We start from the raw sequence: 13293 nt of genomic DNA on the forward strand, positions 1-13293 counted from the left end.
AGCGATTGGCGATGTTTGATCGCTTGGTTCGCAGTGTAAGGCGCCACTTCTGCATCTACCTAGGTAAGTATGATTCTTAAAAAAACAAAAACCCTTACTTCTCTTTTAATCTATGGGAGCAGCACTTGGCCTTTCTTGGTGTAACTATTGGAATCTGTGGAAGGATACTGTTCATGCCCTGCTGTACCTCTACTGTTAGGGCTAGTTCACATGACAATGCCCACGTTCAGTTTGTGTTTCCACACATATTGAATGCATTTGTGAAGCATTTCAGGGCTTTCTTCCTTATTTAATTTTTTTTACCACCCCCTTGTGTTTATCCGTCTTCTGGTGAGTTTACACATGTAAACAATGAAAAAATAAATAAAAATCATGCAAGTGTACTTGTTTTAAAAGCAGTTACTGAATGCACTGGTGTGAACCAGGGTGACCGGAAAACAAGGATTGTACTGTGAATACATTCAGGATGTGTTTAAAAAAAAGCAACTGAAGGCATATGGTATGAACATCCATAAGCCTAATCGCACAAAATACAACCTAATACCAGTTCCCTATTGTGTCCCCATAAACCAGGGTGCTTTATCCCACAATTTCTCTTCTGTGACACCTCCAGATAAGTAGCATGCACTATGTTAACCACTTGCCTACTGGGCACTTTTAACCCCTTCCTGCCAAGGCCAAATTTCTGTTTTCAGTGTTGTCACGTGAATGACAATTGCGTAGTCATGCAGCTCTGTACTCATATGACATTTTTGTCATTTTTTTCACAAAAATAGAGCTCTCTTTTGGTGGTATTTAATTACTACTGGGTTTTTTGCGAAACAAACTAAAAAATACATAAAATTGTAAAAGTTTTTCTAAGTTCCTATTATAAAATTTTGCAATTTTTCTCCTTCACTGATATGTGCTGATAGGCACTAATAGGCAGCACTGATGGGCAATGATAGGCAGAACTGGTGGGCACTGTTGGGACTGCACTGATAATCAGAACACTAATAATCAGTGCCCCGATTATCAGTGTAGATGTCCCCTGTCCCACTGGCCAGTTACCAGCTTTGTTTTCCTCACGCTGTGACAGTTTGTGAGGAAAGGTATGCAGATAACCGACAAGTGTGTTTACATTGTGATTGGACACAGTTGATCACGTGGTAAAGGGCCATGGTGATTAGGTCTTTCCTCTGAAAGACACAGCCATCACAGCGCCTGTAGAAGGAGCTGAAGCTCTGGGCACGTAGCCTGCCTTCCTGTCTAAAATTTACAGCATTCCTGGATGTCTCCCCGCTTCTGGTGACGTCACTTCCGTCCATTCCACCCTGGTTCCATCATATCTTCTGATGATCACAGGACGTGCAGCAGACCTAATACCATCTCACCTGCCAGTGGATGCATGTGTCGGACGCAAGGAGAGACCCAAATGATACCACCTACAGATGAGCTCGTTTTAAATTCTTATCCTGTGAGTGTTTCTTGTATCTTGCTATTAAATCGTTTCTTCCAATTCTACACTCAGGTGGCGCTTCCTGTGTTTCCCTTTCTTGTCCTAGTTACTGGGTTGGCTCTCTCTGAGGACAGCTGCCGCCATCCATTACCATTCACTGATTCCATATGGACACATGGACTTATAACTTTTGTATTGGTCATGATCTTAACCCTCTTTATCTGCATGTTAACAGTTACACTGCTTTTTTCGCTTACAGTATTGATGTTTCTATTATATACATTTTTACAGCTGTGGAGAGGAAACAAAACAACCAGACATTATTTAGTTAAGACACTCACCCATCATCATCATCTCTTTTTGTCTTCAGATATGTTTGATGTTCATTGTAGGCATCCATCCAGCTACAGAATAAACATAAAACAATTATCAAGAAGCACCAAGCAAAAACAATTTCATAAGTAGCAGAATGCGATTATGCAGATAAGAGCATACAAATATGGGTAGGCAGTGCTGTATTCCAAATTCTGCAGATAGCTGAAACTTTGCCAGGCAAAAGGAATAAATCATAATGGCTTATTTCAACAAAAGTATTATTGTAAACTTATTTTGAAATGCATCCTATTTTTATATTGAGTTTAAGCAAACTAAAATGTCAAATTACATCACATGTTTATCCCCCTACATAACGTAAGTTTAGGCAGTATGGTCCTGTACAGATTTTACAGCAACCCTTGAGTGCCTGTGTTGATGGGCTTTTTTTTTTTTTACAAAGAAAGTGTTTATTGAGTTGAGAAGAACCACAAGTACAGGGTACAAAATACATACAGTAGGCAAATAAAGCAGAAATACATCAAAAATACATCATGCTGGATGGGAGCAGGAGGTATTAGAGACCAAACGGATGGAGAGGGTACATCGAAGAGCTGTTAACAGGGTCACAGAAATAGGAGTTAGAGCACTGCATTGAGGCAGATCGGTAAAGGAGCTACAAACCATCAATGCGGTAAGTCCTGGGGAGGGGAGGGGGAGGAGGGGGAAAACAAACAGGCTGGACACTCTAAAGGGCTAACACATTTGGGGTCAGGGATTGACCTCGATGGCGTTGCAAGTAGCTGCATTATTTAACCATATGTCCCAAATTTTCCCGTATTTAGCTGGGCAGCCCCTGTGTGCGTATATTTCCTTCTTATATGGAAGGACACCATTAATGGTAGCTATCCATTCTTGCATACTCGGGGGCGTCTCTCTCATCCATTTCCTTGCTACCAATAACCTGGCAATAAATAGTACCTCCTGTAGAAAAGTAATATGGGGCTTATCAAAATCTGGATCTGGGAATATCCCCAATAAACATTGTTTGGGGCACATGGTCAGGGGGGATCCCATCTCATCGTGTATGAATTTAACAATGTGGGACCAGTAGTCATGTATTACCGGACAGGACCACAAAAGGTGAAAAAAGGTACCGGGCGATCCGTTGCACCTAGGGCAGTTGGGGTCCTGTGCCGGATTAAACTGAGCGAGGCGGGATGGAGTTATATAGGCCCTGTGAATGATGTACATTTGGGTGAGGCGATCAGAGAGTTTGGTAGACACCTTTTTACATGTATTCAGTGCATCCTCCCATTCCTCATCCTCCAACAGTCCCACGTCCCCGACCCATCTATCCCTCAGTTTGTATGCAGAGGCGGTTGCTAAGGAACGGAGAAGATCATTGTAGAAGAGGGAGATTAGTTTGGAGGGGTTCTGTCCCAGTAAGGTGTCTAGAATGCTCGTACGTTCCAGATTCGGGGGATGGTCCCGAAATTGGGTCTGAAGGGCGTGCCGAAGCTGGAGAAATCTAAAGAACATGTGGTTGGGGACGTGGAATTCATCTTTAAGCTGTTGGAAAGATTTAAGAACCTGATTACTATAAACATCTGAGAGGTATGCCACACCCCTGGATAACCACAGGCCACAGTCTGGTATTGACAATAGTTCTTGTAGTCCCGGATTGTGCCATAAGGGGGTATGCGAGTGCATAGCGGGTCATCCCAGCCTGCGCCCCACCAATTCCCATATTCTGCAATGGGTATGTAGCAGACCCTGGCGATTTCGCAGCGCCTCCGGGTCTATTGGAGTTTTAAATAGCACTTGATAGGGGTGGGTGTACACAGCAGACAAGGAAGAGCACACTAGGGTCAGATACCGTTCCTTGTCCTGTTTGTCTAAATGAAAGAAGTGAGAAAGTTGTGCAGCCAGGTAATACAGGTTGAAGTCGGGTTACGCCGCGCCGCCTAAGTCGGTGGGACGTTTTAATATTTGCCAGGACAATTTATGCCGGTTCCGCCCCCACACAAAGGAGTTAAGGATCGCTTCAATGTCTTTAAAGGTTCGAAGGGGTAAATATATTGGAGCATGCCAGAGGACATATAAAAATTGAGGGAGTATAATCATTTTTATCAGGTTGATACGGCCCAATATCCCAAGGGGGAGTTTAGCCCATGTTTGTGTTTTGGTTTTAAGGGTCGCAATCAAAGGTTCCATGTTGCGCTTAGTAAAATCTGCGGGGGAGCGGGTAATCATGATACCCAAATATTTCAGGGAACTTACCCGGATAAGGGGGGAGGAAGCCTGTCCCGCCGTGGGAGGGCCAAAATCTATGGGGAGGATCTGGGATTTATCCCAATTAATGCGCAGCCCCGAGTAGTCGCCGAATACACTAATGGTGTCCAGGGCCGCCTGTAGAGATGGGCCAGAGTCCGCAAGGTACAGCAGCATGTCATCAGCGTAGAGACTAATTTTGTCATGTAGCTGACCATGCCGCAGTCCTCCTATACCAGGATGCGTACGCAACGCAGAGGCGAGGGGCTCCACTGCAATCGCATACAGGAGGGGCGATAGAGGGCACCCTTGACGCGTCCCCCTGGACAGGGGGAAAGCATCCGAGACCCTGCCGTTAACAAGAACCCTAGCACTAGGGCTCTGGTATAACAGGCGTATCCAGTTGGTGAATTTGGGCCCAAAGCCGAATCTCCCCAGGCAGCCCCATAGGTACCTCCACTCCACGGAGTCGAAGGCTTTGGCGGCGTCCAACGACACCACCACCCTGGACCCCATCTGATCGTGGGTAGCCTGCAGGTGCATATGGAGCCTGCGGAGGTTATGTGCAGTATTGTAGGAAGGCATGAACCCTGTCTGGTCCGGGTGAATGAGGGTCAAGATCACCCCATTCAGCCGGAGCGCCAGGATTTTGGCAAGGATTTTAATATCCAATTGGAGGAGGGATATTGGGCGATAGTTTTCCGGGAGTTCGGGATTTTTGCCGGGCTTAGGTATCAATACGATATATGCCTCGCGCATGGTCTGTGGTAGGACACCGGTGGAGTAGATGTGGGAGAATAGTTCCTGCAATCTAGGGAGAAGTGCCGCCCGGTATGTAGTGTAAAATTCGAGGGGCAGGCCGTCCGAGCCAGGGGCCTTGGAGGGCTTAAGGTGAGATATGGCATTAGTGATGTTATCCTCAGTAATGGGGGCGTCAAGCAAGTCTACTTGGGGTCTTGTCAATGTAGGTAGTTCTATACCAGCTAGAAACGTTTCAATGTCCTCCTGGGATCTGTCATTGGTAGAGGAGTATAGGGATGCGAAGAAGGAGCGAAACTCTCCCGCCACCGCATCGGGATCTGTAATCAAGTCTCCGGTCGGGGAGCGAAGAGAGACCACCGTCGGTGGCCTGTGGTCCAGGTGCGCCAGATAGGCCAAGAGCCGCCCCGCCCGCTCCCCAAACTCATACGCTCTTTGCTTATTGTAAAAAATCTTCCGTTCGGCTTTTTCAAATAAAAGATTATTCACAATACGGGTCTGCAGTTTTAGTTTATCGGCATTATGGGGGGAGGGGTCATTAGAAAACTCCAGCTCAGCCGTTGTTAGAGCCTGTTCCGCCTGGTGAACCACTTGGGAAGAGGTCTTCCTGTATCTGGCTATGCGGTGGGCTAGTGTCATACGGGCATGAGATTTAAATGCGTCCCACACAACCTCAAAAGGGGCCGTGCCCATGTTGGCCTGAAAAAACACATCCCACTCATCGCCCGCCTCCTCCAAATCTGGGACTACTGTTAACCAAAAGGGATTGAGTCTCCAACTATATGTCGAGGGTAGGGAATCAATGGAGGGCTCGATCCAATAGGGTGAGTGATCCGAGAGCACTCGGGGGCAGAACCCCACCCCCCCCAGCAATGGAAGAAGGGACCGGGAAATAAGGATAAGGTCAATACGGGACATGCTGTCGTACGTCGCGGAGAAACAAGAAAAAACCTTATCAGTAGGATGGCAGTGTCTCCAAGTGTCCACTAGGGACAGCTCAGTGAGAAATTTTCCAAAACGGGTGCCCGAGTGTGTAGATGGGTTCATCGGGACTGCCTGCAACCTATCCAGCGCTCTGTCCATCACATTGTTAAAATCCCCCAGCCAAATAGCTGGTATTGTGGGGAATTGAGCCATGAACGCCAGCCCTTCTGTGAGAACAGCGAACTGGAAAGGCGGCGGTATGTATATTGCCAATATCAATGTCTCTAGACCACCTACCCTAGCTTGTAAGAAAAGGAACCGGCCTTGCGGGTCAGATTTGATAGTAAGCAAAGAGAACTGGACGGTCTTGGCCACCAGCACCGCAATCCCTCTAGAGTTAGTGGCATACGGCGCCTGGTACACCCAGCCCACCCACGGTTTTTTGAGGGATAGCATCAATTGGCCAGTCAAGTGTGTCTCAACTAGCACCATCAAATCAGCCCTTTGCGCCTTCAGGTACGATAAGACTGCATTTCTTTTGGGCCTGGCCCTAATACCCCTCACATTCCAAGTTATGCATTTCAGTACAGACATTCTCAAATAAGAACATATAGAGCACTCCCCCCCATCCCCGCGTCACCATACGTCCTTCGTACCCAGCCCCAGACGGAGGTCTGGGGCCCTCCCGCAACTGCGTCACAGAGCACTCCTCCCGCACACCCACATCCAGCATACCATACAAAGAATATACATAGCCATTGGTGACGTACCATACTGTACTTCTCAATACCAAAAAAAAAAAAAAAAAAACGTGCAAAACTTATAGCATAACAGAAACTTGAACTTTAACTCACTGTCCGGGTCGGACTGCCAGCGCCCCCCATCCACAACCAGGGTGAGTCGCCGGGTCCGATCAGTCCAGGGAAACATTTCTTGCGCTCTAGGACGAGCAGAACCTAGAAAATTATAATAAGCAGTGCCAGTTACTGCACCCTCGCCTAGGGGGGCGATTCGTCGCTGCAAAGCAGGCAGCAGCACAGGGAGGGTGGTCTCCAAGCCAAGGACTCCAGGATGTTGCAGGATCAGTGTACAGGAGTATGAAGAACGTTGAGTCCATGTCACGGATGCCACAGTGGGTAGTAGCTTGCCATTCAGGTGGGGGGGGGGGGGGGGGAAAGAAAAACCAAGGGGGAAACATCCGCAGGATTGCACAAGAGATAAAAAAATAAAAATAAAAAGAAGGGGGGGGGGAAAAACCCCCGGGGAGGGGGAGCACCCGGTGAGAACGGGAAGGATGGGAGAAAAGCATCCAGGGAGCACAAGGGAGCCCTCTATACACCACAGGTCATTTATGGCGACAATAGATGACAGGAAAAAAAATGTGTAAGACAGTACCTAGTGAGCGGAGCAAAGCAGTGTTCAGCGCACGAAGGAGTCCCGAAGATCGTCAGGGAAGCATGCCAGAGGATCAGGCTTGGTCTCGTACCTGCTCCACTCTCCCCTCAAGCCAGGCAAACACCGCTTCTGGTGTGTCAAAGAAGTGTGTCTTGCCCTCTCCAACGACCCGGAGTCGAGCGGGAAAGAGCATTGCGTAGGAGTAGTGGCGGATGCGCAACTGTCGCTTGGCCTCCGTAAATTGTGCCCTCTTCTTCTGCACCTCAGCGGAGAAGTCGGGGAATACTCTAATGTCGCCGTTTCGGAAGGGTATGTTCCCCTTCAACCTGGTAAGGCGAAGGACCGCGTCCCGGTCGCGGAAGTTCAGCAACTTCGCAATGAAGGTACGTGGAGGTGCGCCCTGGGGAGGCGTTCGTCCCGCCAGCCTGTGGGCTCTCTCCACCACGAACAACGAGGAGAATTCGGTCCTCCCGAACGTAGTGATCAATAGATCCTCCAGGAACGAGGCGGGGTCCGAGCCCTCCTCACCCTCCGGCAGGCCCACGAACCGCAGGTTGCATCTACAGAGGCGGTTCTCCATATCGTCTTGTTTGGAAAGGACCATGGTAAGTTGGTGTTGTAGCCGTTCGGTGGTAGTCTGAAGCGGTCGAATGTCGTCCTCCACCTGGGATATGCGGGCCTCCGTTTCAGTGACACGGTCCCTAAGCTTCTGCATGTCTTGACGGATCAGGGAGACATAGACTTTCACCTCATCAATCTTGCAGGTCAGAGCACTCTTGCAATCGGAGATAGCTTCCAGCACCCGGGCAGTGTCAGCAGCCGCCGAACCTTCCGCGGGAGGCAGGCCGGCGCCATGTTCTTCCAGGCCCCCCGCCTCGCTGTGACGGTATTTGGCCAGTTTAGCCGCCGGATCAGTCGCCCTCTTTGGTGGCGACATGTTCCCCAGTGTATAGCCCACGATGTGAGGCAGAAAAATATTAGATTAGTCCCCAGGATAAGATAAAACGGAGTTTAGGCAAGCGGAGCTCCCGTCTAACACTCCCTACACCATGCCGGTTCAGGCCACGCCCAGTGTTGATGGGCTTTAGTTCACTTTAGAACTGTTTCTCTGCCTATACAAATGTATGTGAATGCAAAAGAAGCTGAACCAGGTCAACTAGCACCTGCTATAAATTCTCCATGATCTTAGAAATGTTCAAACAGATGTCAAAGGTACGCTGCATTTGCCCATCAAGCAGCCTGTCCATACACTCACTTAAAGAGAAATGACAGCTAAAATATTTATTTTTGCTTTGGAAGGAGTAGGGAAAAGGTTAAAACTTCATGATGCCAGCATATATATCATATAGTTCTGCTCCTATCACCACCCACAGGATCTGTTTAAATCTATAAAAATCTGACTGAGAGCAACCTCCCCCATTCTCCTGTTTGTCCTCAAAATCAACATCCACACTGTTGCGTCCCTTACCCACCGACTGAGTCGGGTTCTGTCTAGGTTCAGCCTTCACCAGGCGCAGTCTCACATCTTAGGTAGCTAAATGCACAAACAAGGTGGGGAGCCCCTTCTGGTGGTCTTTTTGGGGCTGAGGTGTTCTCTAACCAGAGAAAATAATCATCTTGTGGTGTACATGCTTGTTTTCAAAACTGAGGGTTTGGAGCTGCATGACTTCCGTGTCTTTTCTGTGCCTTTCTGATAGAATGCTGAGGCTCTGTTCCCATCCTTTCCTTTCTTGCTTGCTTTTGTTTTGTTCTGCACTCTGCCTTTTAGGGCATAGTTTCTTTTCTTTTTTGTGCCCTTGGCCCTGAGTTTTTTTTTACTGCAGGTCCTCTATGTTTCTATGGTAAGGGCAGGCAATTGGTTTTCCTGTGGAGTGGGGTTGGGGATTATCAGGTTTTACTGTCCTCCCTTTTTTGTCATGCACTTTCCTTATGCCACCTTTTTCCCAGCATGAGCCTACTGCCACGCAGTCAAGACCACTGCATGTTTAGGTAGATGTCCCCTATGGGTAAGTAAAAAGTAAGAAGATACCAGGGGAAAAGAGTGCATTCTTTTCTAACAAGGGTGGATTATTCTCTGTTGCAGTTGTTCGAGAAGATCCAGTGGATCCTGGTCCAACAAGCATTCCTAGCGTAGACAGTGATTCCTTCAGTCTTGGCAGATCCCATCATAAAAGCTGCAAATGTTTGCACAAGTGCAAACAAACATCTTCTCAGAGAGCACAATGTCTCAAGGGAAATAAATATTGGTCATGTGGGGCGGACCCCATGCCAGACAAGTTCGTATAGTTAGTTAGTTTCAGACATCTTGCCAGACAGGTTGAGCGTCAGCAGATGTAGACTCTGATCAAACAAGTAGTCTGAGACTCTCTGGCAGATTTCTCTGGCCATCTTAAACAACCAGAACAAGAGGATGGTGGACAGGAAGCAGCTCCCCCACAAGTAAGTCGAGAAGCACAACCCTAACCCTCTCTAACCAGAGAAATACTAGCCTTGTCAGGGGTGACACCGGCTCAGCGGGACCCTTGGGCTGACTCCCCAGGTCCAACCGTGCACCCAGCTTTATCCGACGTGGTGGGGAATAATGCATCTTCCCTGGGGGCAGATCCTGAATGCTGGGCTTTGAGTTCAGCGTGGTGCAACCGCTCATCAAGGCATTCAAAGCGACTTTATAAAGGGAAGACCCAGAACCTCCTCCAAAAAAAGTCAGACATATTATCCTTTTTTGAAAAAACTAGCCTCCTTTCCTCTAATGGCAGAGATCAAGGGCCTGTTCCAGGAGGAGAGGCAAAAGGTGGATAGAAAGTCATCATCAGCCAATCGTTTACAAAAGCTGTATCCACTTGCGGAGGAAGATGCACTAGCTGTAGATAACCCACTAATGGTGGACACGGCGATTATGAGACTGGCAAGGAATGTCACTCTCCCGATGGAAGACTCCTCTTCATTTATAGTTAGTTATTCTACTCAGGCACATAGACTTGTAAAAATTCTACTTGGCGGCTTGTGGTGCTTATAAACCTGCTATTGCTCTAACTTCAGTAGCAAGTGTCATGCATGCCTGGACTCAAAATCTGGAGTATGCTATCAAGCGACAGGTTGCTGAGGAACAGATTACCAAGGCACTCGGTGAGTTGAAGCTCTCGGCAGGCTCTGTGGGGAGAGGCTGCCAGCAACGTTATTAGATGATCTTCGAGGGCAATTTTGAGCTCTGTAACAGCCAAGAGAACCCTTTGCTGTGATCTACCCTTTGATGACAAATCACTCTTCAGCATAGAAGCAATCTCCAGTGCAACTGGCAGAAAATCAAGGCTACTTCCCCAAGACTGAAAGTACAGATGTCAGCAATAGTGGACAGCCAGAGGAGCCCCAATCAGGTACTGGTGTTTCAGGGGTCTTCGCCAGTCCAGGGACTCCAGAAGGAGCTGGAAATGAACTTCATCAAGTCTCAGAAATCGAAGAGCCCTTCTGCCCTCTTTGAAAGAATTTTGACCGGAGGCCCACCCAGGACGGGCCGGCACTCCAGGAATACATCAATATCCTGTAACTTCAGGGGGCGACTGTGCCAGATCCTGCCTTTCATAAGTCTACAGGCTTCTACTCCCTGCTATTTCTGGTTCAATAGAAAACAGGAGGTTTCAGGTCAATGATCAATCTCAAGAAAGTAAATCGACTTATCTGAGTCGAGAGGCTAAAAATTGAATAACTTATATCATTATTCAAGTCATTCAACCAGGAGACTGCATGATCTCTGTGGACTTACAGGATGCATACCTGCACATCCCAATCCTGCACTAGTTTCAAAAGTTCCTCAGATTTTAAGTGGGAGAGAAACTTTACCCATTTGTCTTTCTCCCCTTTGACCTGTCCACCTATCCCCGAAACTTCAAAGTTTTGATTGCCTTCAATGTCTTGGAGCTTCATGCAGTACTCATGGTGTTAACCACCCTACTGCTGGACATCCAGTGCCATGCAGTCACGCTACATATGAGCAACATGGCAGCTGTGTCTTATTTTCAAAGAAAGGAGGGACACGCAGTCAATTCACTTCTAAAGGAGGTGGAGCCTATCATGGTGTTGGCAAAACTGAACCTTCTTTTGGGGGGGGGGGGGATTATATTTTCCAGGTTATGAGAACACTGAAGCAGACTGCCTTTTCAGACAGTTCCAGGACACCAAAGAGTGGTCTATTGACTTGGAGGTTTTGGGGCAGATTACCCAAGAATGGGGTCACCCACAGCTGGATCTATTCGCATCCTCATCCAATTGAACAGGTACCTGTCACGTCATCCTCAACCATGAGTAGATGCCCTGACACATCCCTGGGGTTGTCATCTGGCCTATGCCTTTCCTCCAATCCCTCCAATTCTGAGGTTTCTAAGGAGGTTATTATCAGAGGACCAAACGGTTAATGTAGCGATGCTTTACTGGCCCCACAGGCCATGGTTCTTCCTGGCAATGGACCTCAGCATCTGTCCACCTATGAGACTACCAGTAACACCCTATCTCTTGTTCCAGGGAGAGATTTTGCATGCACAGCCATCTCGTCTGGCCCAGCTGGTCTGGAAGTTCAAAGGCAGGGGCTCCAGGATCTTGGGTGCCCCTTCCCATAAGTGATTAGATCCTTACAGAATTCCCAGATGCCCTCAACCAATTCCATTTATTCCAAGATAAGGAGTAAATTCATGGTATTTGTGGCGGATTGTCAATTAGACCCCAGTGACCTGTGTTATTCACAAGTCTTATCCTTCTTCCAGACTGGGTTGGATTTAGGTCTCAGTTTGAGGTCTTGGCCATCTTGGCCTTCACCTGAAAAGAAAGGTCAACAGACCTTTAGGTGGAGCGTTTCACAAGGAAGCTCATTAGGCTTCGTCCCCCAAAAAAGAAAAGTATTTCCACAGTGGTACCCAACACTAATCCTGAATTTCCTGGCCAACACTCCTTTCGCTTCAACAGAAAGTTGTTCCTTATGGGATATCATTCTGAAAACAGCATTCCTGGTAGCCATAACTAGGCGGCAGGGTATCGGAACTCCAGGCGTTAGAGTCGGCAGAGCCTCATGTCACATTCTTTTTGGATAGGGTCATGCTGAGACCCCTACAGCACTTCGTCCCTAAAGTGGCCTCCATTTTTTTTTTTCACATTTTTTATTTAACACAAGGAGACCAGTACACAGGGATCAGAACAAACAACAGTATAGATAACAATACAACGGTAGTTAAAAGGCTATACATCTATACCGACTCAGGCAGGATTCTCGTCTCCAAGACTTCACCATGAGGTGGGCCTAGAGCGTAAGGTCACCTGAACACAAATTACTTCCACAGACGACACTGTCCCCTCTGGGGAGGGGTATGGCTCGTCTAGGCGAGGAGAGCGATGGCGTGTTGGACCCTGTAGGTGTGGTCTTGTCTCTTTTTTCTCTAGGGTCTTTTCTAAGGTTAGAATTCTTACAGATTAGTGGACTGGGGTGGGGAGGGGTGTGACAGGGTAATATGGGTTGGATCATGAGAAGGGGGAAGATAAAGAGGGGGGGGGTTCATAAGGGGAGTACTGTGTAATTATCATGAGAGGGTTGTCAGTCAACCCTCCTGAGAGTACGGCCTTCATTAGAGTAGCTGAAGGCATTCCATGCCTGCCACGTTTTAGAATATGTTTCCTGCCGATGTTGGCTGGTGAGGATCAAGTCCTCCAGTCGGCTAATATCATCTACTTTATGTAGCCATTGGGCGGTAGTTGGTGGGTTCGGGGATTTCCAGTTAAGAGGTATGCATGTCTTAGCTGCATCCAGAAGGTGTCGTATCACAGATCTTCCATATTTCCCGGGAGGTATATCCGTCACGTGGAAGAGAAAATAGGCCGGTGAGAACGGGACCACACGGTCAGTGAATGTCTGAGTGATACGCCACACTTCTCTCCAGAAATGATACAAACGGGGGCAGGACCAAAATATATGCAAGAGTGCCCCCGCCCGAGTGGCACCTCCAGCACCGGTCCGAGGTCGCCGGGAAGATCTTATGTAAAAGAGCAGGGTTTTTTTTACCAGCGTGAGAGAATTTTAAAGTTTGTTTCCTGTTGCCTGGTGCATAATGAGGATTTGTGGGTGAAACTGAGTATTTGTTGTTTCTGATTGTCTGTGAAGTTACTAGCTAGGTCTCTTTCCCACTTAGTAAGATATGGGGGTTGGAAATCTT

The 13293-nt window shown here is 47.8% G+C and overlaps 1 protein-coding gene across 2 annotated transcripts in view; it reads right to left on the reverse strand.

The window, feature by feature from the left end:
• The window catches only part of LOC143935649 (pre-mRNA-processing factor 39-like), a 103431-nt gene that overhangs the window by 1831 nt on the left and 88307 nt on the right, over positions 1 to 13293 (reverse strand). For both annotated transcript variants that reach the window (XM_077459676.1, XM_077459685.1), the window contains one exon: positions 1780 to 1842. In XM_077459676.1, the coding sequence (XP_077315802.1) occupies positions 1780 to 1842 (63 nt within the window). The remainder of the gene's footprint in view (positions 1 to 1779; positions 1843 to 13293) is intronic.

This window comes from Lithobates pipiens, unplaced genomic scaffold (assembly GCF_037356315.1).
Source record: "Lithobates pipiens isolate NorthernLeopardFrog02 unplaced genomic scaffold, aLitPip1_a1.2 Scaffold_10, whole genome shotgun sequence".
NCBI classification, from domain to species: Eukaryota; Metazoa; Chordata; class Amphibia; order Anura; family Ranidae; genus Lithobates; species Lithobates pipiens.